Here is a 24,799-nt window from a genome sequence, read left to right on the forward strand (position 1 = left end):
CAAAAAATAAAGATAAAACGGCGACAAACAGACGTCAAACAGCAACAAAAAAAGACAAAAAAACAACAATAAACCGCCAGAAAAACGACAAATATTTTAAAAACAGAGGTCAAAGCATGATAAACAGTGGACGACGATGAAAAGATTGCAAAAAGACCATGAAAAGACGATAAAAAGACAGCAAAGGGAAAACAGAAAATGGCAAAAAGGTTTCAAAAAGAAAACAATTAGATGACAAATATACGACAAAACAACGACGAAACGACAACAAATAGATGGCAAAAAGACGACAAAGAAGCGTCGAAAGAGGACGAAATAGTGATGGCAAGTACATGTTTGTATTAAGGCTACCATTTATGGTCCAAGAATTTTACTATGCGCTGTATATATACCGCCAGATAAAAGCAACGATGTGGCATTTATTTTTGCGCACACAGCCTCTGTGCGAGAACCTTTGCGGAATAGATAATAGCACTTTTATTGTTTGTAGCGGCTATAATCAGCCACGTATCGCTTGGACCATACAAAACGGTGTGATACAGAGTCATAATTCTGCGCAATTTACAGTCGCCAATGCAGCACTGATCGACTGTGTGGACTATTTGAACCTATCAGGTCAATGCACTCATCTTGGTCGTCTGGTAGATATGCTCTTTAGTAGTGATACCGATCTAGTTGAAAGGTCTATTGTACCATTAGCACAACCGGATTTGCACCACGCTCGCCTGTTCGTTTCGCTCCAGGAAACCGACTGCCAAGAGGCCGTTCAAGAGTGTGTTGCTCCTGTAAGATGCGAGATAAACTATTAATAAAATAAATTAATTTTGACGCTTTTTCTGCACATCAATATTGATTAGTCCAGATTATTCGAAATTTGATTCGAAATTGATTGTCTACGATAAAAACTAGCGTTACTAACTCCGAATTCAAAAAGGTGAAAAAATTCATTAAATACTGTGCACATAGAATAAAACAAAGAATTACGTAGAAACTCGGATTTAGCGAAAGGAAGACTGAAGAAGCTATCACGAGCTCTTAAATGTCTAGGTTGGACCTCAGCACCAAGTAGTTTCAAAAGATTGGGACAATCAATTTCGGGTGAAATAATTTTAGCAGCAAAACGAGCTGTAGCGATTTTCCTCCTATTCTCGAGTGAAGTAATACCTACCAAGCAATCGACAGCGGGATTCATACGGCGGCAAGTGGTCAGGGTTGATCCAGCGTAGGTTTCTAAGGGCGTACCATGCAAACTTCCGCTGAATATTTTCGATGCGATTGCCGATGCCGGTGCCGATTAGCTTTGTCAACCACTGATGCTTGTTGCTATCTGAACGTAAGCTTCGAGTCTAGGTTCACTCCCAAATCTTTTACAACTTCTGTCCGTTCCAAGGTATGATTTTCAATTGAATAGTCAAAGCTGTATACTTCCCGGCCTTTCTCTGGAAGTCTACTTTGACGGTACCGAGTCAAAAACTGAATCTAATTTATGTGAATTATTTGCCGCAATCTTCTCCTCTGTTTTTGATTGCAATCCCAGACCAAGCTGTTGATAGCATTTTGTTGAAAGTTCCAGATAATTACGTCGATTTCGACATATTTGAGATTGCTACTGATATGATTACCGCAGCAACCAAACAATTGAAAACATGAAGCAGAGTTCATCCGTGTTAAAAGAAACTCTGGTATGTCAGAAAGCAGTATACATCGAAATTAATTTATACTCTTTAGCAAAACTAACAAACACTTAATACTTACAAACCTTCAAGTGAAGCACGAATATTGATTAAACTGTTATTTACACTAAAATTTGATTAAATTTTGCTTTTTCCCCAATTTTAAAACGGTATCATAATTCTTTCTTCGGTGTTACTTACTTACTTACTTAATTGGCCTAACGTCTTATGACAAGGCCTGCGCAGTATAATTTCTCCATCTGTTTCGGTCCATGGCAACTGATCTCCAGTTCCGCGGGCACCCAGTGCTCGCCAGATCTCGCTCCGCCTGGTCTTGCTACCTCGCTCGCTGTGCCTCTCTTCGTCTTGTTCCTACCGGATTTGATGCGAAAACCATTTTTGCAGGATAGTTGTCCGGCATTCTAGCAACATGTCCTGCCCAACGTATCCGTCCAGCTTTAACCACTTTCTGAATACTTGGTTCGCCGTAGAGACGCGCGAGCTCGTGGTTCATTCTTCGCCTCCATACACCGTTCTCTTGCACTCCGCCAAAGATGGTTCTTAGCACCCGCCGTTCGAAAACTCCGAGTGCTCGTAGGTCCTCTTCTAGCAATGTCCACGTTTCGTGCCCGTAGAGGACAACCGGTCTAATTAGCGTTTTGTACAATGTGCACTTTGTACGGGGGCTCAGATTGTTCGACCGCAAGTGTTTGTGGAGTCCGTAGTAGGCCCGACTTCCGCTGATAATACGTCTTTTAATCTCACGGCTGGTATTGTTGTCCTCTGTTGCCAGCGAGCCAAGGTATACGAACTTGTCGACTACCTCGAACTCATCCCCGTCGATTACCACGGTGCTGCCCAAGCGAGCCCTGTCGCGCTCGGTCCCGCCCGCCAGCATCTTCGGTGTTACAAGTTCCGAATTTTTCTTCAGCAAAGTCTGGCAACGCTGAACGGCGCAGAAAGCGTGTTGAAGCCGTAACTGAGGAAAATGAGTGTAGTCGATGATTAATGATGGTGTTAGAAGTTAATAAACATATCCATTCTAAATAAATGGAAAAAAAATATCCCTAATTCACATTGGCGATCCTGCTAAAAACTAAACTTCCGGTGTTAGTCGTGTTAGTACTAATAGAAACTGGATGCCGGAGAATGGAGAATGGAAGCTGTTGAAAAAATACTTACTTATATTAGTGCCGTCCCAGAAGTCCTCGAGGTACGACGGTGATCTGACAAGCCCGTTGTTGTATGTTCAAATCTCAGCTGGGAGAGGTTGTTAGAGTCAATAGGATCGACGCACTAGCCCTGTAATTGTCCTGTATTCTAAGATCTGGCTGCGAAGCCTGTTGAACAAAAATAGAAGGTCAAGTTTCAAAAACGGAATGTAGTGCTTAGGCTTGCTTTCTTTACTTTAGTGGCGGCGGTCCACTATCGATTCTGCGCCGAACGAATTATGATCCTCCAGTACTGTCGGTCCTGGGCTACTGTTCTCCACTCCCGTTGAACATCAGCGGAACGTGCATCATCCTTGACAGCGCACAACCATCGGGTGCGGGGTCTGCCCCAAAGTGAACAACCTCTTTCTGGTTCTCTATTGAAAAAAATTTTTGGTTACTCTTTCGTCGGACAATCTGGCCACACGCCCTGTCCACCGCAGTCTGCCACATTGCACTACCTTCACTATATCAGTACATTTATTTATTTGATAAAACTCGTGGTTCATGCATCTGAGCCACAACTCTATTTTCCATTTTGCCACCAAGTATTGATCGGAGAATTTCACGCTCAAAAACTTCGACGAGTAGATTAACTTCCTTTAGCGTCCATGATTCTTGTCCGTAAAGGTCCATCGGAAGGATTAGTGTTCTGTAGAACGCCAGTTTTAGATGAATTTGCAAATTACGGACGGACTTCAGCTGGCTATGTAATCCGTAGAAAGCCCGATTCGTGGCTCCATTTCGTCGTTGTACCTCTCGACTTACATCGTTGTTACATGTCACGAGCGTACCAAGGTACATGAATTCCTCCACTACTTCATATTGTTTCCCATCCAGCTGCACCTAACACCATTTGGACTCCCACGATCGCTGCCAGCAACCATGTATATCGTTTTTGTGGTGCTAATGGTAAGTCTCAACCTCACTCCTTCCCGTTTAAACAACCTAAAAGCCTCTTCCACTGCTCTACGGTTAATTCCTGTGATATCAACATCATCCGTAAAACCCGTTCCTTTTCACGTTCACTCTTCGTATAGCACCTTCCAAGACAATATTTCATAGCAGGTTAGAGAGTGAATCCTCTTGCTTCAGAACATCCTACATCACAAAAGCAGCAGAAGTCTCACTCGCTATCCTGACGCATAATTTCGACCCATCCAGCGTCGTATAAATCAGCTTAACTAGTTTTGTCGGAAAACCATGTTCTAGCATTATCTGCCACAACTCATTTCATTTGACTGAGTAGTACGCCGCCTTAAAGTCCGTAAGCAGATGATGAGTCCGAAAGTATTACTGCTGGAACTTGTCTAGCAACTGATGCAGGGTAGACTGATCCATCGTAAAGCGACCCTCTCGAAAACCAGCTTGGGACTTGCCAACCGAGGACTCTGCTAACGGTGTCAGTCTACAGAACTGGATACAGGAGAGCACCTTGTGGGCAGAATTCAGCAATATAACACCTCGATAGTTTTTACACTCGAGTCGATGTCCTTTCTTGAAAATAGGGCAAATGAAGCCAGATTCAGGTTTACTAAAGAGGCATGGTTGTTCTTCAAATGGTACAAATCCATTGAATAGATTTCGTAATATTTTAAAAAGTAGGTAATTTTGTATGGTACTCAAAGTACTACAGCAGCAATACAAGGCTGAAAATAGTTTCGATAGACTTGTTGCAGGCTGTCCTTCTACGCCTTGAAGCAACAGGTTTCCCATGCACATGCGCTTCAGTTCAGTGCATCGGTACCAATTCAGTAAAACCAATCCGGAGTTTCTGGGTTCGATTACCGGCATATCAGTACATTTCGGTTCGTTTGAAATTCTGCAGAAACTTCCTTTTTTAATTTGTAATGAAAAATAATTAAATTTATTAAAAATTATTTAATGTGTATATATTTGACAGAAAATTTGTTTTTTTTATCGTCTTACTCGTTTTCGACATTCTTTGCTTCGCTAGCAATTTCCGTTCGTTTTTTTCTCAGCTCTTCTGTTTTTTTCTTTTTGCCGTTACGGTTGTTTCAATCTTGGGGCTGACGTCGTCGGAGAGTGTTGCTATCTGCTTTATTTTATACAAGTTTTTTGTGGGTTTTTTTCTTGCCTATTTTACTTTATTTAGAAATTGATTTCGTTTTTCGTCTCGGTTTTCTTTTCTGTACAATAATGGTTTCAGTTGCCTTCCCTTTCCTTCTTCTCTCTGTCTCTCGCTTTCTTCTTGTCCATCATTCATCAGTATGCGTGTGGGCTCGTGGATTCAAAAGTAACGTAAATCGGTTCGAGTTGATTATTCTTTTTCCGTGGCCGTGGCATATATTTATGAAACGGCAAAGATATCCTGGACTGGTGAGAGGCTACTGGTTTAGCTGTTGTTTTTTGTTTGTTTGTTTTCGTTTATTTTGTTGTAACAGTTTAAAGCTGAATGTGATGGGAGTGCTCTTGTCTTGTTTTTTTTCTTCTTCTTTTGTTTGTCTAATTTGGCTCAGCGTTTCCGTTGTTTGATTGTAAATTGTTTTTGTTTTCACTCTGAGCGGATTATTGGATTCTTTTTTTTGTGTGTGTTTCTTTGACTATCTAAGAGGATTGGATGATTTTGTTCGTATTTCGTTTCCGTTACTATAATACAAGGGCGTTCGAGTTGGCTATCACTCTGGGGCTAATTGAGAGGATTGTATGCTATGTAACAACAAAGGGATCCGATAGGGTAGTGTGGAGGAGTGTGGTCAGGAGCTATGGTTTCGTAATTGTGTGTCGATTATGAGATCATTTTGAACAAAATTGAACTGGAGTGTCAAGGGCAAATAAATTATTCGTTTCGTTTCCTCTTCCTTTCCTATCGCAAAGTTAGATAAGGGTTGCTTAAATTAAAATTAGCGAACTGGTCACTTATCTTTACGAGTATTTTAGTACGGTTAAGCTCTCGGTTTGTGTCAGCAATTTAAACAAACAGAAAAAAATTACGTTGGTATCGCTTATCATGTAGTGACTAAATGTAAATTTCTAAATAAACTTAACTAAAAGAGTTTGATTCGGTTGCTTGTTTTTTACACATACACACATACAAATCATAAAATTGACAACATTATGCAATGTGTTCTCTTTGGCAAATAATTTGATGGAGAGGCTTTTGCGTAGATTATTTTCTTCTTAAAACAACTTTGCGCGGGCTGTATATTTACAAACAATAACGTCCTACTGATTGGCAAAGAAATAAGATAATAAAAAATGCTGATAAATGTAAGATTATTGCCTGACTGTAGCAAACATTTTGATTCGGGATCCGACCGGTTTCGCTCGACTGAAAATCTGAGGTATCTTTTCTTTCGGGTGTAATTTCTGTTTGATGTAAGCTGTTTGAATGGTTCAAACTAAAAATATGTAATCGGTATGATTTTGTTCAAAACTTTATGCGGAATCGTTCAGGCGTTCTGCCTGTCTCGGTTGGCGTTTTAATGTTTGTTGGGATCGAACAAGATCTTTTAGTATTATTCCACATCCGTTCTGCATTCTGGTTAATTGATTATTGTCTAAGAAGTTAATAAATTTGCTAATCATAGTGCTGCTGCTTACGGGGAAGAGAGTTCTTATTTATGAGATTCAACTGAAATTTGTTTTCTTGACTTTTTTTTCTCCAATTTTCCATTGAAAGGGGAACAGTTTATGGTTGGTTGCAAGCTTGCGAATTCATACTGATGACAATCTGCCATGTTTTAGTGTATTATTCCATGAATTTATCCCTGATTTTAGCATTTATAATTTTCCGCTTTTTGCTTTCTCCCAGCTTCGTTTGAGTTTGGATTAGGTTGAAAATCGAAATTAAACCTGCTCAGCTACCTTCCAGTATAATACATGTATATAAATTTTGCTCTTCGCTCCTGCTTAAAAAAACTTTTTGAAAGTAATTTTTATTATATTCAGAGAGTCAATAATATAATACAAGAGATATTTACAGTTCTTTTTCCTCTCGATTAATGCGCGAGCGAGCCAGTTGACTCACCCCGCATCAGTGTTTTCTGTGTTACTTCCTAACGTTTTTGTTTTTAAGATTTAAAAAATCAATTATCATACTTTCAATAACTTTATCTATAAATAAAAGACTTTTCTCGTCGGCTTTTGGCCGGTGCTGTTCATTCACCTGTTTTGCCTGTCTCTTAAATTGGCGTAACCCAGCTCTGCTTCGCGCGGAGTCTATGTACAAGCTTCGTTTTATTTCTTGTTTTTTTTTGTTTTAATTTTGTTTCTGTTCTGTCAAATTTTACCCAGAGTTTGACGTTTGACTGCTTGATTTAAACTCCTTTTTTAAACTTAATAATTGGCATAATGTGAGTTTTGTTTTGCCCTTGCGCGGTTCGCTGCTCCTTCTCATCTCTTCTTTTAATTTCTCATGCAGCAAGCTCTCGTGGACTTGAATCACAACGATATATATACTTTTTTTTTTTGTTTGTTTCATAAATTTTTGCATCTTCTCCGCATTTCTTCGAACAAACAGACAGCGACGTTTAGACATTTAAAATCGTTTTATTTTTCACTCCTTGTTGTTTCGGGTTTTTTTTTCTTCTGTTGGCTGATTTGATTGGTGACAAAGATGACATGTACTGGGTTTTGCGGGTCTGCCACTTGTATCTGCTGGCTTTGTAACACCGAAAATTGAGCTTAGAAGTCTGTTTATTTCGAACCGAAAGGGTCGTTTCGTCTTTTGTGTTTACCTTTTCTTAGTTATGATTTTTTTACTTTTTACTGATTAGTTCTAATTTGATTTTTGTTTTTTTACTTTTATAATTCAAATTTGATAAATTTCAATCTCTGACTCTCTTGTATCGTTTAATATTTCTGATTTAAATTGCGAACTTCGTTTTCTCTCTGCTTTAATTTAGATATTTTTTTAAATCGATAACTAGATTTGCTTTAACTACATTTCGGCTCCATGCGTTTAATCTTCGTTCTCGTTCTCGCCCCCTGGTTCGCACACTATTTCCATTTTGTTACGTTAAAATCAACTATCTGGGGCAAGGAAATCCCAAAGTGGGACAGAAAAGGTTACTTCAATCACATTTGATCCGAGTTCTGAGGTTAATTCCGCACAGAGTCTAATCTTCTGCCCAATCAACCTCAAAGAACACGTTATGTTCAACAGAAATGCCTTACGTATATGAAGATCTAACTGCGTTGGATAAACTTAAAAACGAATTACTCACAACTGAGTAGCCATCAGCTTCAATCACCCCTCAATTCGTTCACATGCCTTGGCGGGGGATTCTCCGGTCGGGATCGAACGACGAACCGCTCTGGACTAGATCCGTTTGGAGAATCACCACTTCCAACGCCTAAATTATTCATCGTCTTCACACACACTCTGAACGCATCACTTATCAGATTTTAAAACTCAACAATTTAATTGTCATTAATATAATTACTTTAAGGTTAAAAAGATTGTTTTAATAGAATTATCTTTGTCTTAATTCTCTTTGTGTTTCTGTTCACGCCCATTCTCCCGGCACGGGAGAATAGACTTCCTCCCTTCTCTACTCTCACCATTTAGTCTGCTTCTGTCTGTCCCAATCGAGTCTCAATCCATAAAACTTTGTTCCTTTCCTTCCCGATCCCGATTATCCCATTCCCATTACTTTGCTCACTTCCTTCAATAATCGCGTTGCATTAGAATTGTTGCGGCTGTTTTTCTTCCCCGCCAACGCGGAACCGGTTGGCTTGGTTTCGCAACCTTGTGAACCGTCCGGAACACGCACGCCAGCCAGCGCCTAGGCTACTGAACTAGTTTGTTAATTATTATCTTAAGAATTGCCTACACTAGGTGTCCATCGGCGTCCGTGTAGCCGAGCGACGCGTTGAACGAGCTTAGATTCGTACTGCTCGGGTCGTACGTTCCGATGAGCAAATTGTTACCTAAACTACTGCCCCCGGGCACTAGGGAGCCGCCGGCGCTGACCGCCACCAAACCGGGACCCATCGGCACCGGTGAAGGGTTCTGAACGCCCAACATCTGCAGCCCACCGCCGATGCTGTTCAGATGATTCAGACCGGTTTGCTGTTGCTGGTGGTTGGACTGCTGCTGCTGTTGTTGTTGCTGTTGCTGCTGCTGCTGTTGTTGCTGCTGTTGGTTGCGTTTATTGGGGTCCTTCAGAATACCCTGAGGCTGTTTGGGCGTCGACTGTGACACTTGGGAGATGTTCATCAGCCCTCCGGATGAGGCGGAACTGTCGTGTAGCGATTTGACCGTGTGCTGCGTGTGGTGTGTCACGTCCGGAGGCGGAACCATCGCGCGGGTGCCTCTTCGCAGGGTACCGTTGGTGTTGGTTGGCAGGGCAGGTATCACCGGCAGTGGTGGTGTGGAGAATTCCATCGGAGGGTAGTCCTGGCGGAAGATAGAGAAACGAAAAGGAGTTGAGTAGATGTAAAATTATGTAATTATTATAACCGGGAATTTCCTTACGTTTACAGAAAAATATTGTTTTGTAAATTATTTCACGGAGTCTGCAGCGTTGCTTTCTTTGCTACTTTGACTGTGGTCAAGAGAAAGGAATTGAAGACGAAAAATTGGATAAATTTCTCAATGAAAACTCGTGTCAAAAACAAGATAAGCATGTTCGTGTATGTTGTATTCCAAGTAACAATGTGTTTTAATGCACTCTTTTTGCAGTGTTAATGACCCATTTTAGTCATAAAAACCATAATTTTGGTCTTAAATACCATCATAAGAGTATAATAAAACCCAAAATGTCACTAGGGATGTGTGTAATCGTATACTTGCGTGAGTGCTTTTTCAACTTCGCACTGTTTTGTCATTTCTCGAGAGGTCGTCGAAACGGGGATGACGACCAGTTTGACAACCATACATTGACGATCACTCTAGCAGGATTTCTTTGCTGTCGAATCACTAGTGAATCGAGAATGCTTTTCAACAAACACCATTTCCGAGTCACTGGTCTGCCCACAAGATCCAGGCAACTCGTCTAGGATTTTCCATCTAGAAATGGTCCAGGTCCCACCTAGAACTTATCCAGGAAGTGTCTACGTTTAGTGGTGTCGTGATATCGTACTCAGCGCTTCAACTCAGGAGCATCATAGACCACATGCTTGATTTTTTCGTTCACATCGGAGCACTTCGGATAGAAAGGTGACCTTGTATGTTCAAATCGGTGCAGATACAGTGGAAGCAATCCGTTCCCGAGAGAAATTGAGTCAGATTGAAGTTAACTTTTGCGTGACTTCTGTTAACCTAGATGGAGAGGTTAGCCTATGCGTGTGTCTACCCGTCTGGTTGCGGTAGCTAACTAGCAAGACTTCTGTCCAGGGATGGGTTATTTGTAGTTTTGCCTCCGATTCCGATTCAGCTTCCGGTTATGACTATCGATTCGGTCGCTAACATTGCCACCTGTCCCAATGATTCTCCAATCACCACTCGATGTCGTCCACAAAGTCAAAGATATCCACGCACCTAGACAGGAGTCAGCTTTAGTATACTGTCGTGCATATATTGCTTACTAATTCCAACCAGAGTACCTCAAGGTAGTATCCTAGGACCATTGATTTTCGTGCTTTTTGGGAACGATATCTGTGAATGGATCGACTCTGAGGAATTGTTTTTTGTATCTTCCGAAGTATTACTTCTTCTCTCGATCGCGATGCTTTGCAAAGTGATATAAACAACCTGCTATATTGGTGCCTCGTAAACGGTATAGAAATGAATGCATCTAAATGCAAAATTAAGTCCACAAGTGAAATAATAAATTTAAGTTAAACAGAACAGACCACACTGTCGAAGTAGCTTTACGAAATGCACAGATAACCTAGCCGGTCTCCTAGCTAGTACTATATTGATTTCCTCTACGTTTCTGTCTAGAATGTCTGGAAGGGTTTTTTGATCACTGTGCGAATATTTCGTCAACCTGCTCATCGACGATCATCTCCAGTAGTTTTCTGAATATACGATACTGATCTGCCAGTGGTTGTCCTAGCTTTGATAACAACAGCAGATTCTGTACTTTTTGTATATACGGGTATACCTTTCGTCTAGGCATTTTTACAGCACTGTCCTCAACATATTTGGGTACACCAGCACTGCCGCTTTTAGAGTCACATTGAAGATCCCGTCCAGACTGATCTTTTTCTTCACCTTTAGTCCTTTTGCAGCAGATACATATTAGTTGTGAGCTGAACTTTTTCTTGCTTTCAGTGTAATTGCTTCATTCTTCACCATATTGCGTGGATAGCCCAGTCATCGGGTCGAACCTTCACCTTGTCGAGGAGATATCGCAGCTGGCAAAAACGATCTTGTTGAAAGCCGTTGTCTTCAAGTTTTGCTCGTTGGCTGTACTTCCTCGTACTGCTGCGTGATTCTATTTGCCAATGCTAAGGGATAATTCGATCAATTTTTTTTGTCAGATTATAGTCACTTTAACAGCTTGGGTCATTCGTGACTTCTGCGGGGTTGGGATTTGAACCCGGGTCCTCGGCGTGAGAGGCGTGAATGTTAACCACTACGCCGGGACTGACCCCTCGATCAAAATTTGGTCAAACAAGAATGCTTGTAAATTGATTGAATTTCTATTCAAAAATCAAATTATTTTTCTTTTGGAAGTTCTATTAGTATAAAGCCACCGATTGACCGTTGGGATCTCTGATTTCAATCTTTTGTTCCGTCAGACCGGTGAACATGGACACATAAGTAAATGTAAGTTCCGGTTGACCGAATCCGAATTACCGGACATTCTGTTTAATTACTGCCTCCTCGTCCACTTTGTTCTTCGCTAAACACCAGTTAGGCCTAGTTACTTTTTCCTCAGGTCCCGCTTGACGATGGCTCAATATTTATCGATTGGACAGAGCTCCGGTGTGTTGAGAGGGTTCTTGCCATTGCGTACCACCTGCACGTTGTTGGTGACATACCACTCCTTGACCTCTGTTATGTAATGTCAGAATAGCTGCATGTTGCTTCAGGAAAGGCAGCAAACCAGTTCACGACTCCGGTTGCAATGAAAATATCACTTTTTAAACCACAGGTACAGATAACCAGCTAAACCAGATAGTTCTTAGCGAACTTTGACTCTTTCATATGCTTGAAAATGTCTGCCAACTTTTCGCTACCGGTTGTCGTATAAAGCTCCTGCCCAGTAAGCTGTTAGAAATCTGCTTTGACGTCGAGCTTTCGTCGTCCATCAACACACCATACAATTGAATTTCGTCAGTATCGTCGTGTACAACTTCCAAGATCGTGTTATGACCGTTTATTTTTGTTTATCGCCGCGATTTGGAGTTACTTTCTTTTTATAAATCGATAGTCTCCTTCGTTTTTTGAGCTCGATACGCCTTTAGTTTGTTTGCTCGAACGAAGAGGATGGGGTTCCGCTTGAAAACACTGGTTACTCTATTTTCGTCGCTGTGGTTGTCGGCTTTTGACTTTATACCACCCTCCGATCCCTGGTAGTCCACAAACGTTCCCCGTAAACTTTCTTTTAGTTGGTAACAGTTGATTTGGACACTTCAATCTGGTTTTTCGTGATGCGCAAGCAAAATTTTCAAGCGTTGCTCCTCTTGCTTGGACGCCATTTTAATAACTGATAAGCAAATGCCAAAATCAAATTAGAGATATCATTGTGTGAGTGCAAACACATCTCGAATAAGAATTGTCAGTTTTATTACGTTTCTCTAGTGGTTCATGACCAATTTCATTAAACCAGGATCTTCACCAGAACGTTCTGATGACCGCTATAAAACTGCCTTCTGACCAAGTGGCCCACCAGAAGGTTTTTATAACTACTTTAAGAATCAGATTATAAGCTCAAGTAGTCTTATCCCGCTCTGCGGAAAGCAGCATTAAAACCGATTGTGGTTTTCGCTGCTTGAAAGCCGCCGCCTTAATTTATTGAAACTTTTCGCTACAAAGCTATAAAGCATACAGCTTGCTCTGGTAAAATGCTAAATCAGTCAGCCGGATTTGTTAACTTGAAAATACATTCATGAGCAGTAAAGTTGAAGTTTTACTGTGAAATGGTTCTGTTCGGTTTGTTTTATAGCGACAATACTAAATTTTCCGATGGAATAAATAATAAATATTAAACAATCTCCGTAGTTGTTAAGCAAATGCGCATTGAAGTTTATCGTGCCTATTAGTATGATAAAAACGCGCCAACAAAATTTTGTAATTTTTAAAAATATATTCAGGTTTTTTTTTATTTTATTAAAACGGCTGTATTGTGCAATCCATCAGGTTATACTAAAGGTATGGTATGGTTACCTACGGACCGGTTGGACGGTTTCATATGCCCTATTTACAAAAAGGGCCATCGACTCGAATGCAGCAATTATCGAGGCATTACTCTCCTCAATTTTGCATACAAAATTCTCTCCCGCATCCTGTTTCTCAGACTAAGGCCGTTGCAGGAAACCTTTGTTGGCGAATATCAATGCGGTTTTCGAGAGGGACGCTCCACGGCGAACCAAATCTTCACCTTGCGATAGATCCTCGATAAATTCCGGGAATTCAACTTGCAGACTCACCATTTGTTTATAGACTTCAAGGTGGCGTACGATTCAGTTAAACGAAATGAGCTGTGGCAGATTATGCTTGAACATGGTTTTCCAACAAAACTGATTACGCTGATAGGTGCTACCCTTGATGGTTCAAAATCAAGCGTCAGGATAGCGGATGAGACATCGGACTCGTTTGTGACGTTAGATGGTTTGAAGCGATGCGACGGACTGTCGAATTTGCTGTTCAACATTGCATTGGAAGGTGCTATTCGAAGAGCCGGCGTGCAGAGAAGCGGTACCATCATCACGGAATCTCATATGCTCCTAGGGTTCGCGGACGTCTTCGATATCGTCGGTGTTAACCGTAGAGCTGTGGAAGAAGCGTACACGCATCTTAAGAAGGAAGCTGCGAGGATAGGGCTTATCATAAATTCTACCAAAACAAAGTATATGGTAACTGGCAGAGAGCATGGTAGACCTTCGAGTGTTGGAGCTGCGGTGGTGGTAGATGGAGATACTCTTGAAGTGGTCGATGAATTTGTTTACCTTGGAACGTTAGTGACATGTGACAACGATGTGAGCCGTGAAGTAAAAAGGCGGATAGCGGCTGCCAACAGGGTCTTCTACGGATTACGTAGTCAGCTGAGGTCCCGTAGCCTACAACTCCGTATAAAAAACACGCGTTCTATAAGACGCTAATTCTCCCTGCGGTACTCTACGGCTTCGAAGCGCGGACGTTGAAAAAGAGCGGCCGACGAGCTTTAGGCATTTTCGAGCATAAGATCCTGCGATCAATTCTTAGCGGCATATTAGACGAAGGAGTGTGGCGCAGGCGCATAAATCATGAAATGTACCAAGTATACAAAGATGCGGATATTGTGAACCGAGTAAAATACGGTAGGCTACAATGGGCTGGCCACGTAGCAAGGATGCCGGATGGGAGACCAGCGAAAACAATGTTTAGCAGAGAACCCGACAGAGGCCGACGACTTCGAGGCAGACCCCGTACCCGTTAGATGACCGCTGTTGACGAGGTTGCTAGAACAGCGGGTGTTAGGGGCGACTGGAGAGAGTGCCAGCCTAAGGCCGAGTATTGTGGAAACGGCTCCTGAATTCAGCATGGATTCGATAAGCGGATTGTCGCCGAAAAAGTAAAGCAAGTAAGTAAGTAAATATATTCAGTTAGTCAATTGCAATTTTTAGCAATATCATTTTTGTTGCTTTCTGAGACATGAAAACTGACATGACATGGATTTCCAAACGACGATATCTAAGTCGAATTACCACTGGTGGCGGTGGGGTCCAGGCTTAGATTGAAGAGAGAAGTTGGCTTGAAAAGTTCGAAAGTCGAACAGTGAATACATGACGTCAATAGGCCGTATGAATAAAAGAGTTAGAGCAAACTCTCCCATAAGATTTACACGGGAAAAGCAAAGCAAACTGTTTTATTCTTACGGCCTAATTGACTCATCATTTTTTGTAAATTTTTTATTGTATTTCAAAAACATTATTCCTTTGCTTCGATTCGATGTTTTCTTCTGAAAAGTCCATTAAAATACTGGATTATCAGAATCGGTACAGTGGTTAGAAACTTGAGTTAAGGCAAAAGTGATGATTTTTGGGACCAGCCTAACTCAAATGGTGACATAGCCAAATAAAATTATATGTGGCTAAAATTTTCCGAAAAGGGACAAGTTGACATAATTTGAATAAAATTGGAGCATCTTTAAATTTTAATTTGTTGTGTGTAACAAGAGTTATCAGCTACAAGATATAAATTATCCGAATCCACCGGTAAAATGACTCAAAGTGTAAAAGTGTAAACTTACCATTGGCGGATAGGATAGGTATCGATCACTGTTCATGTTGTAGTAGGACCCATCCATCGGGGGCCCTGGGGACGGTGCGGTAACGTAGTTACTCTTGCCGAGCAGCTGATCGTCGCGGCTTCGCTGCTCGTACGGTACATTGTTGTGCCGCGGATGGGGCAAAGTTCGTGTGTGAGCTGAGCGCAAAAAAATTAAAAGAAAATATAATTTTTTTCGGTCAGTTTTCCCCGCAAAACACGCATGCGTCACAGTTAAGTTTTCCTTAGCCTAGACACCCACCTGCGTTGATGTTGTTCGGATAGTGCGGCAGTGTGCCGTCCTTTTGGTAGCGTGGTGGCGGCATGTCGCTGTTTTCCACCAGATAAGTGGAGGCAGCTTTTTTCCGCGTTTCATCCTGATCGGGTGGAAAAAGAAGAAAAAAGATGGCGTTAGTACCGGCAGTGCTTTGGCCCTAGGCTGGCGGAAAAAGTTCGAAAAGTTTAAAAAGTTTAAAAGCTTACCATGTAGTCCGGCTGACTGCCGTCGTTCGAGTAGGAGTCGCTCTTTTCCGACACGCTGGATAGTGTTTCGCCTGTAACGGTGTCATTGTATGAACTTGGGGCGTACATTTCAATGGTGGCGGATTTGCTATTTTGATTGGATGAATCTGATTCGATCGAGTAGATAGAAAATAGGAAATGATATGAGAATTTTTCGATTGTGATTGTAATTTTTAGGCAGTATTTTCTTCGCTGTTTGTATGCTCGATCCGCTCATGATTTGCTCCGGTTTCACTGATTTATTTGTTGAAATATTGCAAGTTGCTAGGTTGTTTTTCATCACAGTTTAAGACTAACCTTTTATAGGAACGAGATGGACTAACTGAAGCTCAAAATTAAACTTAATGGTAAAGAACAAGAAAAAAAAACAGAAGCAAAACATTACATCGTCGGCGCTCGGCATCCTGAACTGAAAGCAAAACAGGAAGAAAAGAAAAAGCAAGAGAAAACACAATCAAATGATAACACAGTTTACCTTTGGTTCGTTTCTTAATGATAAACCACGCGACCAGGCCGGCATTGACTACCAGCAGACAGAGGCCGGCCAGGGCGATGCAGAAAATGACGAAACTCGGAAGTTCCGCCTTTTCCGCCAGCTCCGAGGGCATCGGTTCCGGTCCTAGAAACGACGGCGAGGACGACGACGACGACAAACGACAACCGAAATAAAAACATGAAAATAAATAAGAGAACGAAATATAAAATGAAAAATTCAATTAATGTGGAAAAAGTTGCTCTTGACAACTCGAGCTCGTGTTAGAATGGATGAGTACTTCTGGGTGGGGTGAAAACTGTGTGGGTACGGAGGGTTGGATTGAGTATCCATGTGATGGATGGGTTGAAGGCGGAAGTAACAAACGAAACGAAATGGCAGTCGCTGTCGCAATATCCTGATGAGTGCTGAAGGCTGAGCGATGATAGTAAGCGACCGCCGCGCGCGGTGAGGAGTAATTTGTGAAAATTGCTCGCGTTCAAGTGGAAACCAACGCGAAGAAGCTTTTTGCTTAAATTAATGGATAACTATGTATTGTCGTAAAACGGGCAAGTTTCCAACACAAACTTAACAAATTACAGCATATTTTCTGTCTGAGTGCAAATGAAATTACTTCAAACTTTTCGCCCCGGAATTGTGCGACCGTCGCCGGGAGTGGTTTGTGCAAATCATCGCTTATTAATTGTTTTTGTGGTGGGGACTTAAATTTCATCTACGGTACGGTTCAACGCAATAATACCGAAGAACTCAATTGTTTCCTTGTGCTTCCGACAGACGGACGAACGGAATTGCAAGCGGATGTGTAACTTTCGAAATCGTTTCGGATCTCAATGATGGTAGAAAGTTAAACAAAAAAAAAGATAATAACTGCTCGATGGGACAGTTTGCTTGTACGAAAGACCGCACTGAATGGAAAAGATGGGTCAGTACCTACCGAGCGTGTTCGTTGGAAATAGAGGAAAAAAAAGTTTTCCCGTCCCTTCCACCATACTTTCGCGGTAGCGTTGGCAAATAGTTTCCAATTAAATTTTCCCGGAATGTCAAAGTGTCTTACGTCTAGTACTAGCTTGAGGGTGAAGACGGGAAAGGGGATGTTTGCGGATGTGTAAATGGAATATAATGATGACAACGACGAGGACGACGCCACCGACGAGGACGACGGTGAGTACAACGTAGTCCTCTACGGTTAAGCAAAACCTTGGGGGAAGGAACTGAAACAAAAGGGTCGGAATGTCAATAATATCGATGCTGAGTGAGGCCAAATACTATTCGTGGCCGGTGGCAACAATCCAAGTGGCTTTGTTCGTTTGCTTTCTTCGCTAAACTGGATGGAGTCAAATTTACAAAGGACAATACGGCGGTTTGAATAAATTAAGAAGTAAATAATGAATAAAGTGAGCCCGTTCGGGGGAGGTCGAGGATTTTATTCGTTTGGTGTGTGCGTCTGTTGCGGTGAAATTCGATGATCGGCGGTGATGGTAATGGAATAAGTTGTGTTTTTGTTGGGGTTGGACAAACGCTTAAAAAGTGTTTAAATTATAATGCACGAAAAGCATGTTTTTTATTTAATTTAATGCAAATATTCACCAAGTACCATGCGGCACCCTTTGAAAATATATTTGGAGAGGACGCATGGTAAATCTTTACTGTTAAGTAAAAGCTTTACAACTCCGGAGTAGGTAGTTTATTCTGAATTTTTACCTGATACGGAAATTTAACTATACGAATTTCCTTTCCATAGAAAAGCTTGGTGTACGGATTTTAATTTTTATCCTAATATTTATCATTCATTCAATGTATAATTTCTTCCAATTAGTATGCAAAAAACCCGTTTTTTTAGAGTATGAAACCTTCATCCGCTGCAACTGAATATTACAAAAGACAACTGTAGTACCATCCGGAATCCGGTGCTGAAAGAATAAAAAATCCCAGCATTGAAAATCTCCAAATTAACAACCCGGTGCCGGTTGGAGCAAAAAAAAAGAAAAAAAAGAAAGAGGGAGAAAAAACAATCGACAGTTCTGGTAATAGTTTCGGAGCATAAAACCTCCCGTGCAGGAGGCAAACTAACCAGCAGACGAACATAAAAAAATCGTCATTTTATCTACTCTTTATTATAGTGAACCGAAACGCATCATCTATTCAACAGTGCAGTGCAGTAGGTTTTTTTTGCTTGCTTGTGTTCATTTTATCTCCCTGCCGCCTTATTCTGGTTCAACTAGCAGCGCGCGCTGAGCGACCTACTATTTCGGTCGGGTTTGGCAGCAAAATTTGCATTTTATTTCAAGCACAGGGCGGGCGGCATTCTTCAAATTCGCTCAAAACAGTGCAGTGTAGGCGGGGGGGTAGGGCGGCAGTAGGGAAGTAGCAATGGAAAACAGTTGGAAAATCGCTTCAACACGGGCGCACTCGAGGCTACAAAGCCGCCTGGTTCTCGAGCAATTAAAAGCCCGACCATTTGTAGTCGCGGCTTTTCAACCGGGGTAGAACATCTCCCGTGGGGCGGTCCCCGGCTGGCTGGTGTGATTATCTGGCAACAACCGGAACACAGTGTCAATGCAGCAGCGCGCTCAGCTTCCAGCTCCCCGGTTGCGTATAGTTCCTGCCGGTTGCCTTAAGTGGTGGTGTACGGCACAATGGACCATTAAAAGGTAATTAGTTGGATGGCAGCGGCAGCAGCCATTCTGGGTTCCGGTCGAAACTCAGCGATAGCTCTGTTCCGGAAAGGCCGTGAAAGTTTCATTTCACGGTGGAATGAAGGCGGTTTTTTTAGAAACATGCTATGAACCCTGTCCCGTTGGATTCGAAGTACACGGTTTACGCCGTCGTCCTTTTTTTTGTGTACACAATTGGTTTCAACAACAGGAGCAAATCATGGTTGGTTGTGAGGTGGCGGCAGACCCGGCTGCGTCGAGGGATGTCGATGTGTTACTTATGGTACACCTTCCCCCACTTTTCAAATATCACAGCCTAAACAATGAGCTCTCAATGTTTACATTGGTTTGAGTTGGATTACAATATTGTCCAAAAACACGCACCATAATGTGACACAAACACCCCTCGACGCATTAGCCCGGTACCAGCAAAGCCACGGCTGACGACGTGCTCGCAGCCCGGAACAAACAAACGAACGAACGAACGAACGAACGAACTAGGTAACGAATGGCACAAAAAAAAGCGGACACGACAGCTTTTACCCCTTTTCACTCGCTTGTGGCTGGTGCGCCGGTGGATGCAGCATCCGATGAGCAGGATGTTGAGCAGGACCAGACAGATGCCGGCCGCGACACCTATCAGCAGCAGCAGCCCGGAGGCTCCGATGGATGACGGTGGCGGCCCGACCGGAGGCTTACTGCCCAGGGACGACGCCGGCTGCGATGGCGGAGTGTCTGCGAGGGGTTTGATGCGATGGATTTATTTACCGGTGAAAAAGGGAAGGGATTTTTGGTTGATTTTTTTTTCCGAGGTTCACCCGCGGTTGGTCCATTCGGTTAAACGTAGATTAGGATAATGAATGCGGAGGTAAGTGAATGGCATAGATTCCGGGCGGTAAGATGGAGAAAAATGTGAAATTAATTTTACTTTTAAATTAACTTTTTTGTCACTTGGCTTCCCGATGAAAATGGGTTCGTGAGAAGCCACATAGAAGGAATCGGATGATGTATATGCAAATGCAAACCTTACCTTTTGTCTGGGCTCGAGTCGTATCGGGCAGATACTTGCTGGACCCGAGTGCATTGGAAGCCATCACCGAGAACAGGTACAGCGTGTTCATCCGCAGTCCGGTGATGGTCAGTTTGTGGGAGTTTGGAAGACTGTCCTCGTAGCGGTAGTGGTCGCTGTTGGCCTCCCGGTAGCGCACCCGATAGTTGGCTTTCATGCCACCGTCGAATCCGGGAGTCCAGGCCAGCGTCACCGTGTCGTGGGTTACGTTCAGAATGTTCAGACTGAGGGGCGAATCGGGCGGCGAGGTCACATCCAGCCGGACGTTCTCCTTGACGCTGCCGAGTTCGTTCCGCGCGGTGCACTCGTACTGACCGTAGTCGCTCGAGCCGACCCGTTCGATGAGCAGAATCGATTCGTACGTCAGCGAGTCGATCTGTTTGTTCTCGACGTAGTACTTGGCGGTTTGGTTGACGTTCAGGCTTTGGCCCGCTCGGGACCAGTAGAACTTGGGTCGTGGGGCTGACTGGGCGCGGCAGGGCAGCCGGCCTCGTTCGCCGCCGCTGGCGGCTGCACGGAGCATCGGCGGCGATTTGTCGATCTCCGGGATGACTGCAGAATGACAAGAAGGAAATGGAATTAGAAATTGTCGAATTGAGAAATTTATTTGCTACGTGGCTTTAACTATGAGAATGATTCAATAAGTAGCTGAGTAGATTCAATAAGCTGATGAAATACCAGAACCTCGATTTTACCAGTTACTGCCGTTTATTTTGCTGTTGCATAATGCGCTTTTTATCTGAGTTTATACCTGTTTTATGTCAAAATTGTGATGCATTCATTACAGTACCCAGCTTTATTCTTAGAAAAATTAATTTCTTTTCGATGTTTTACACAACTTTTATTTCGAATGAGGATGCATTGTTTGTGCGAAATAAGAAACAAAGCCATATCTTACGTAGATTTTTATGTATAACACATAGTTTTATGTACAACACATTTTGGTAAGTAGGTTTTAAGGTTTTCAAAATGCAATTATTCTTATTGAAACACAAACATTTTACGATTTCGAAATACTGAGTAAGTTACAATGCAATGTTTTACTCGCATAATAACAACTGAAATAGCTCATGAGATGCAATAAATATGCAAAATATTGGAATGGTAGAAATGATACTTTAACAATTTAGCAGAGACCTTATTTTACCACACCGCGGTGCACCGGTTATAATCGACCATCTTCGATTTCCACTAAATTTGATATTTTTTTAATAACGCTAGTCTTTCCAATAAACGAAGGGGAATGGTAGCAGAAAGCAAAGGTATTGATAGTATCTACAGGGCGCGACAAAACATGAAGGAGAAAGAACAAAAAATTAGGTAAGGAAGGATTATTGAAGCAACGCTTATTAAGAGCGTATAACGTTCTTCGAGCCATGTTAATGAGAACCAAATATAATCGGTTTCGTACATAACTTTTCCTCAGGCCCTAAACTATCAAAAGAATTACGCTTGAGCACCTTTATAGAAACCTAAATAAAAAAGTAAAGCAAAGGTGTTTCCCTTCAATTCTGCTGCTGTGAAATTAATTAAACATTCATTCATTTCGCGCATAAGAATATTCACTATTGATTATTTTTTTGAAACGATGGTTCTACAATTGATGAAGGGACGGTAGGGGAAAGAAATGGAAAATTTTTTGGTGAAGGAGGAGGGGGAAGAGCGGAAAGGAAAGGGGGGGGGGGTATTGGTAGCAATGCTTGACAAGTAGTCATTTTGACTCCTACCTTTTGTCCAATGCTGGAAGGTGCATGAGTCGAATCAAGCTGTAATCTGAGATTACAACCGGATTCGAACTCACAACACCCTCCAGGGCATGTGGTTCGCTGGTACTTGTACCTTTGAACCATAGAGGCGCTGGACAAAAGGAGACCGCAAAATCCACTTCTCAAGGATAGCGACGCGTTTGGTTGGGTTATCGACACATATTGTGCCGCTTCCTGCATCAATTGCAGATTACCACCGAGCGAGAAGTTTTAATCTAACTACTATTTACTTTCAGGACGACGACACTATGCCGGCCCTTACGACTTGCAAGGTACTGAACGTGACGCTGTTCGTCTGTCAGCGTATGTTAGCCGCGTTTCTCGGCGCGGTTTTTCGAGGGAAGGCCCCGTTCCTATGTAATAGACTAATCTCAAGTTTTTAGTCTTGACCTTGGAATGAGGTCATACATATATTAATATTTTTTTGAAACGATGGTTCTACAATTGATGAAGGGACGGTAGGGGAAAGAAATGGAAAATTTTTTGGTGAAGGAGGAGGGGGAAGAGCGGAAAGCGCAATAGATTATTTATCATGCGATTAAACCGCAAACACGCCTATTTCAATGTTGCTTACAACCTTTTCTAGTGGTATTTCTGAAGAAATTTCTAGACAAATTTTTTAAGCAAACGAAAAGGGCATTTTCATTGAACTGTTCATGACAAACATAGTCAATATTAAAGTGGAAGATAGAATTCTCCAACCGCGTCGTTTTGATTAAATAGGTTTGTCGGGTCAGCTAGTTACCAATAGATTTACTTGAAAATCTAACAGATTCGAATAACTGACAAAAATTTGCGAGTCGAGCAGTTGAATCGAGCAGTTAAATCGAGCAATCCAGTCGAGCGGTTTAATCGAGCAGTTAAGTGGAGTAGTTCAGTCGAGCAGTTGAATCGAGTAGTCTAGTCGAGCACTTGAGTCGAGCAGTCGAATCGAATGGTTTTGACAAGCACTCGGGTCAAGCGGTTAAGTCAAACAGATGAGTCCAGCAGTTTATTCGAGCAGTTCATTCGAGCAGTCGAGTCGATCAGTTGAGTCGAGTAGTCCAGTCGAACGGTTTATTTGAGCAGTTGAGTCGAGTAGTCCAGTTGAACAGCTGAGTCGAGCAGTTAAGTCGAGCAGTTGAATCGAGCAGTTATGTCGAGCTGTCGAACCAAACAGAAGGCAAAGAGTTGAGTCGAGCTGTCGAACCAAACAGAAGTCCAACAGTTGAGTCGAGCAGTTAAATCGAGCAGTCTAGTCGAGCAGTTAAATCAAGCTGTTCAGTCAAGCCAGTTCAGCAGAGCAGTTGAGTCGAACAGTCGATTGGGTAGTTGAACCGAGCAGTCGAGTGGAGCAGTTTAATCGAGCAGTCCAGTCGAGCAGTTTAATCGAGCAGTTAACTCGAGTAGTCCAGTCAAGCAGTTGAATCGAATAGTCTAGCCGCGCAATTGAATCAAGTAGTCGAGCAGTAGAGTTGAGAAGTCTAGTTGAGTAGTCGAGTCAAGCGATTCGGTCGAGCAGTTATGCCGAAAAGTTGAGTCGAGCAGTTCAGTCGAGTAGTCCAGTCGCGCAGTTGAATCGAGCTGTTAAGTCGAGCTGTCGAATCAAACAGTTAAGTCAAGTTGAGTGGCTAAGTCGAGCAGTCTAGTCAACCTGTTGAATCAAGCTGTCAGTTGAGTCGAGCAATCAAATCGAGTAGTCTAGCCGAGCACTTGAATCGAGCAATCGGGTTGAGCAGTCGAGTCAAGCAGCCGGTTCGAATAGTCCAGTTGAGTAGTTGAGTTAAGCAGTTCATTCGAGCAGTCGAGTCGAGCAATTGAGTCGAGTAGTTCAGTCGAGCAGTGGAATCGACCAGTTTAGTCGAGCGTCGAGTCGAACAGTTGAGTCGAGTAGTCTAGTCGAGCAGATGAATCATGCTGTCCAGTCAAGCAGTCCAGTTGAGCAGTCGAATCGAACAGTTCAATCCTGCAGTTAAGTCCAGCAGTCGGGTCGAGTAGTAAGTCAAGCAAATGTGCCAAGCAGTCGAATCGAGTAGTTAAGTCGAGCAGTCTACTCGAGCAGTTAAATCGAGCGGTTCAGTCAAGCAGTCAAGTCGATCTGTCCAAACAAGCAGTTGAGTCGAGAGTCGAATCGAACAGTTCAGTCGAGCAGTTCAGTTAAGCAGTCCAGTCGAGCAATCAAATCGAGCCATTTGTCACTTTCAGAAATATTTGAGCTTAAAAAGTACTATTTTTCATCGAAAAAGCTTAGCAAATCGAAAATTTTTAAAAATAGCGTAAGATAAAGTAGTAAGATAAATAACTTTCTAGAACACTATGAGCACGTAAAAATTGATTACAATAATTTAGAGACAAAAACCTGTATTTAAGGGTTTGTGCACGAATAACGCTTTATAACTAATTTCTATGAAGAGATACAGCTTAGTTAACACTAGTCTTTGACAAAGTTGATATTTACTACATTTTTACTGAACGCATCTAACCTGTCCCTCGTATTTGTGAGAAAATAAATTTCGTATTAATCACATAATGGTTCCTGTCAAACAGTCTTGGTTTTTTATGCCAAGAAATATTGCCAAAGACACCAAATGCCAAAAATCTCGCGTTTCGGCGTAATTTCACGCGATCACGTGCTTCGCTGTTTGGATCACTACCAATATGCACGATAAAGTTTAATGTGCATATGCTGAACACCTCCCGAGACTGCTGAAAATTTATTATTTATTCTTTCGGGTGTTTTATTGTGGTCGCTATAAACCAAACTAAACAGCATGATCTGACATTATAACTTTAACGGCTGACTGATTTAGCTTTTTACCAGAACAAGCTGAATGCTTTATAGCTTTCCAGAGAAAAACTGCATTAAATTATGGCGGTGGCTGTCAAGCACCGAAAAGCTTAATCGGTTTTATTGTTGCTTACAGCAGATCGGGATAAGACTACTTAAGCTTATAATTTGATTGTTGAAGAGGTTATAAGAATCTTCTGACCACTAGAAATATAGTCATCAGAAATATCGGTAGGATGGGACCTGAAATTTTTTAATGACTTTTATAAGCGGAACAAAGGAACACCAATGGGAAATCCGCTTCTAGCCCAAATAA

General features: G+C 42.2%; 1 protein-coding gene across 1 annotated transcript in view; it reads right to left on the bottom strand.

Annotated features, from left to right (window-relative positions):
• Positions 1-8,678: 8,678 nt before the first annotated feature.
• The window catches only part of LOC128735135 (nephrin), a 103,835-nt gene continuing 87,714 nt past the window's right edge, over positions 8,679-24,799 (bottom strand). The window contains exons 15-21 of the mRNA XM_053829631.1: positions 19,912-20,502; positions 19,425-19,616; positions 16,201-16,353; positions 15,696-15,841; positions 15,475-15,589; positions 15,196-15,371; positions 8,679-9,248 (exon numbers count right to left, since the gene is read on the bottom strand). Coding sequence (XP_053685606.1) covers positions 8,679-9,248; positions 15,196-15,371; positions 15,475-15,589; positions 15,696-15,841; positions 16,201-16,353; positions 19,425-19,616; positions 19,912-20,502 — 1,943 coding nt within the window. The remainder of the gene's footprint in view (positions 9,249-15,195; positions 15,372-15,474; positions 15,590-15,695; positions 15,842-16,200; positions 16,354-19,424; positions 19,617-19,911; positions 20,503-24,799) is intronic.

The sequence above is a fragment of the Sabethes cyaneus genome, chromosome 2 (assembly GCF_943734655.1).
Source record: "Sabethes cyaneus chromosome 2, idSabCyanKW18_F2, whole genome shotgun sequence".
In the NCBI taxonomy this organism is placed as follows: domain Eukaryota; kingdom Metazoa; phylum Arthropoda; class Insecta; order Diptera; family Culicidae; genus Sabethes; species Sabethes cyaneus.